The sequence below is a fragment of the Charadrius vociferus genome, unplaced genomic scaffold, assembly GCF_000708025.1.
Source record: "Charadrius vociferus isolate BGI_N301 unplaced genomic scaffold, ASM70802v2 scaffold266, whole genome shotgun sequence".
Lineage (NCBI taxonomy): Eukaryota > Metazoa > Chordata > Aves > Charadriiformes > Charadriidae > Charadrius > Charadrius vociferus.
The window spans coordinates 529,237-533,118 of record NW_009649114.1 but is presented as its reverse complement, the minus strand read 5'-3'; the positions used below and the strand labels follow the sequence as shown (position 1 = coordinate 533,118).

The following is a 3,882-nucleotide window of genomic DNA, read 5'->3' as shown; positions in this document are numbered from 1 at the left end:
GAGGGGGCAACCGGCCGCGTCTGCTCAAACCGTACCCGCAGGGACCGGCACCGCACCAACCGCAGCTGGGCACAGGCACGGGCACCGGCATCGACATGGCCATGCCACCGCGCCGGCTGCTGCCCGACCACCGCGGCAGCGCTGGCACCCGGCGAGGCGGAATGGGGGTGGAAAAGGAGAAAGCATTTAAAATCAGATCTTCCCTCATTCAACAGTAAATGGGATTTAAAAAAAATATATATATATTGACACTATATAAATACATAGATAAAGCTGGATTTCAAGACAGGTTGGATGATCTGATGGTTTTGCAATTCAGGTAAAGTTCCTTCTAGTGCCTATAAGTTACTCAGCCACTGAACTATTTTCTGGCTAAACTGCTATTTCACTTGTGTAAAAAGGTGTGGTGCAAACTTGTGCTCATATTTCTTGTAAGATCCCAAAAAGAAGAAAATTTCAGTTTTCCAGACTTTCCAATTGGCGTAAGAGTCCGTTCGCAGAACGCCTGAGCCGCGGCCTCGGGAGCCTCTCGAGGACAGGATTCAGAGCTGGACCTTGTTGCCAGGTTTTCCTCTGTGGCCTCTGTGGGTTTTGCTCTATTTTTTTTTTCTTTTTCTTTCTTTTTAAAAAAAAAAACCCTTTAAATAAAGTTTTATTTTCTAATATACATCAAACAATTTTCATGCAAAGCAGCAGTCATGGAGACATCCAGACTTTCCAGGTTCCTTCTTTCCATGTATGCTCGAAAAAACGATCCATCTTGATTTGACGTTGATTGAGATGCTTTGTCTTTTTCTCTTCCTGCCTTTTCAAACCGGATCCTGTATATTTTGAACACAGTCAGTCCTTGGGCCAGTCTCTGCTCCCTCCAGAAGAGCCTTGGTATGTGTATGTGTCCAGTGCCTTTCTTGCGTGTCCTCCCTCTTAATTCCCGAGTCTGTGCAATCCTCTGCCCTTTGCCGTCCGCGAGCACTGCAGCCTTTCTTCAGCTCTCGATAGACATGGCACCAATAAGTTGCTCTACTTTGTATGCCAGACGCTGCCTACGTGCCTGTTCATCCTGCTCCAAAGCCCCAATGAGCTGGTACCGACAACATAAAAAGGGAGGAGAAAAAAAAAGAGAAAGAAGTCAGTGTGCGAGAGGGGGTGGTAGAGGTGGGTGGGCAGCAAGATGTGAGCAACTTGGAACGGGGATGTGTGAAACTTCAATAACGGATGGCGGAGCAACGCGACGAGCGCTTCGCCGTGCCGCAGCTGTGGCCAACATGGATTTGTTGGACCGCTCGGTGCACGTTACCCGCACAACACAATCATCCCCGCTCTCGTACCTCGGACTCCACATTTCTTGTCTCATTTAGCAGGAAAGTTATGAGATTTTTAAACCCTAATCGGAAAATAGCTGTTGCATTGTATCACAAATGCATACATGCAATTAAATGACAAAACCCTTCCTTTTAATGGACATAATTGCAAAATAGGTTCTTCTTATACTGAAATGAAGGGGTGGAACAGATGGCGAGAACTTGGTTTCAAGTGATGCATTCATTAAAGGAGCTCACGCTGCCAGGGACTCTTTGCAAACAGGAGTCTGCGTCACCGCAACATGGGATTTGTACCACGCTGTTCCCAAAAGACGGGGACGTTTCTGGGGAGCTTCACTGGTCATGATGATTTTCCACTGCATTTAGGAGTGGGCTGCACTGGGCGCATGCCAAGGCTGAGGAATGCAGTTGCTCCCACAATATTTTAGCTCTCAGTCCCCTGGGAAGCACGCTAAAGGCATGGCCAGGATCTGAAACAATTTGTGCACGAATAGAAAAAGAGCGGGGCAGCAGCGGCGCGAGCTGCGGTGGTGCCGCATCAAGGATGAGGGAGGAGGAAGGAGCTCTGGGTGGCGGCAAGGGGCACCGCTGCCGGACCCCCTGCCGGACCCAAGCGCGGCTCCTCTCCCACGCCATGCGTGCCGCGGGGGACACCCACCTCTTCGCTGTACTTGCTGACGTAGGAGTAGATCTCGTTGAGCGCGCTCAGCATGTTGAACTCGGCGGAGTGCAGGCGCGACTGCTCCGCGAGGTACGCGTTCATGTCCTGGTCGCTGATGGCGGGGAGCTTGGCAATGTCCGCGTAATACCTGCGGGAAGGAAGGGCCAAGGGGGCCATGAGCTCAGCGTGCCCCCCTTCTCCTCAGGATTTAAACTAAGCTCTGCAGGGGAAAGGACACCGGTGTTTGGCTTTATGCTGACATCTAGCAAATTGGGATCCTGGTCTGTAACAAGCTCCTCTTGAGGACAAGAGGGAACGGCCTCAAGTTACGCCAGGGGAGGTTTCGGATGGATATTAGGAAAAAGTTCTCCACAGAAAGGGTTATTAAACATTGGCACAGGCTGCCCAGGGCAGTGGTGGAGTCACCGTCCCTGGAGGTGTTTAACAGACGGATCGACGTGGTGCTGAGGAACATGGGTTAGGTTTAGGCAGTGTTGGGTTGATGGTTGGACTCGATGACCTCAAAGGTCCCTTCCAACCTCAACGATTCTAAGATTCTAAGCTGAAAATAGGAGCAGCAATGCTCGGCAGGGCTGACCTGAGCCATCAGCTCATTGCAAGAGCCCCCGGTGGCATCACTGGCCACCGAGAGACAGGCTGCTCGGTGCGGGGGGTCGGGCAGGACTGGGGCTCCCGGGCCAGCCCCGCACCCACGCTGCTGCCGCCCACACGCTGCCGCTCACCGCTCCACCCAGCTCTTGTAGCTGGGGATGTCCTTGGCGTACAGCAGCTTGTTGGAGGGGGAGTCCTTGCCCAGGCGGTGCTCCGAGGTGGAGCAGGAATCCATGAAGGTCTGAGCCACAACGGAGAGGCAGGCGTCCGTGATGCTGCCTTTGTGGATATCAAACACGAACTGGGGGTTTTTGATTACGTTCACCCAGAATCGGAGAGGGAGGCTGGAGGGAAATCGAGAAACAGAATTAAACGTTAGGACAAAGGCTAGGAAAGGCCGCTGGCTGCGGTTTGCATTCCCAAGCAGAATACAAATGTTGGGAAGCAGCAATAATCTGAATAGGAGTGGGGCCAGGTCCCTCAAACACCAGTTAGCCCAGTCCTGCCCGGATTGCTTGTGATGGGTCCCGCTACGCCCGGGCTGGACATTGCTGCGCTGAGCACCGCGGGGTCTGATCCTGCGCGGAAAGGTGGCGGCGGCGGCGAGAGCCGGGCAGGCAGCGGGGGCCGAGGGCGGGAGTGTGCGGTGCGGGGCTGAGCCCGGGGCAGCGGTGCTGCCGCCCCCACGCTAATCAGCCGCTGCCCGGCCACTCCGCGGTCCATCATCTGCGAGCGGTGCAGCAGGCATCAGAGGCTTTGTCCCCAAATCCCGAGGCCTTTGCAATCAAAGGGGAATTATTATTCCTTTTTTTCTTTGACTGTATAGCAGGATCAAAAAAACAGCTGCTGCTTTCTATTACCTTTCAAGTCTCGGCTCGCTCTGTCTATCCAGCTAGCTGCACTGAAGGCTTCAGCCTTAACTCTTGCCGCACTGCAGGCGAGACGCTCAGCCCCGTCCCCGGCCGTGCCAGCTCCCCGGACGCCCCATCACCCACCTCTGTCTCGTCCAAGCCCCCGTTGGCCTCGACCTGCTCCAGTGGCATAAGCCTTCTCCCATCTCCCCACCAAAATTCCCGTTCTGGGAACGCTGCAGCCCACCAAAGTGCTCGTCAGAGCTGTTAGTTCACAGCCCAGATTTTTGCCCTTCTCCCGAGCCGCCCATGCCCCGGGGCAGAAGGACGGACCAGGGCTGCTGTGGTCTGATAGCTCTGACAGAGCAAACTCTGCTGGTTGGTGCTTTCTTTCTTACTGCTTTAAGAAGCCTCATCTTTTTCTTTTTTTTTTTTT

At 53.7% G+C, this 3,882-nt stretch overlaps 1 protein-coding gene across 1 annotated transcript in view; it reads right to left on the bottom strand.

Moving 5' to 3' along the window:
- Positions 1-629: 629 nt before the first annotated feature.
- PLXNA2 (plexin A2) overlaps positions 630-3,882 on the bottom strand; it is a 167,704-nt gene continuing 164,451 nt past the window's right edge. The window contains 3 exon segments of the mRNA XM_009888264.1: positions 630-1,081; positions 1,981-2,131; positions 2,727-2,939. Coding sequence (XP_009886566.1) covers positions 986-1,081; positions 1,981-2,131; positions 2,727-2,939 — 460 coding nt within the window. The 3' untranslated portion in view covers positions 630-985.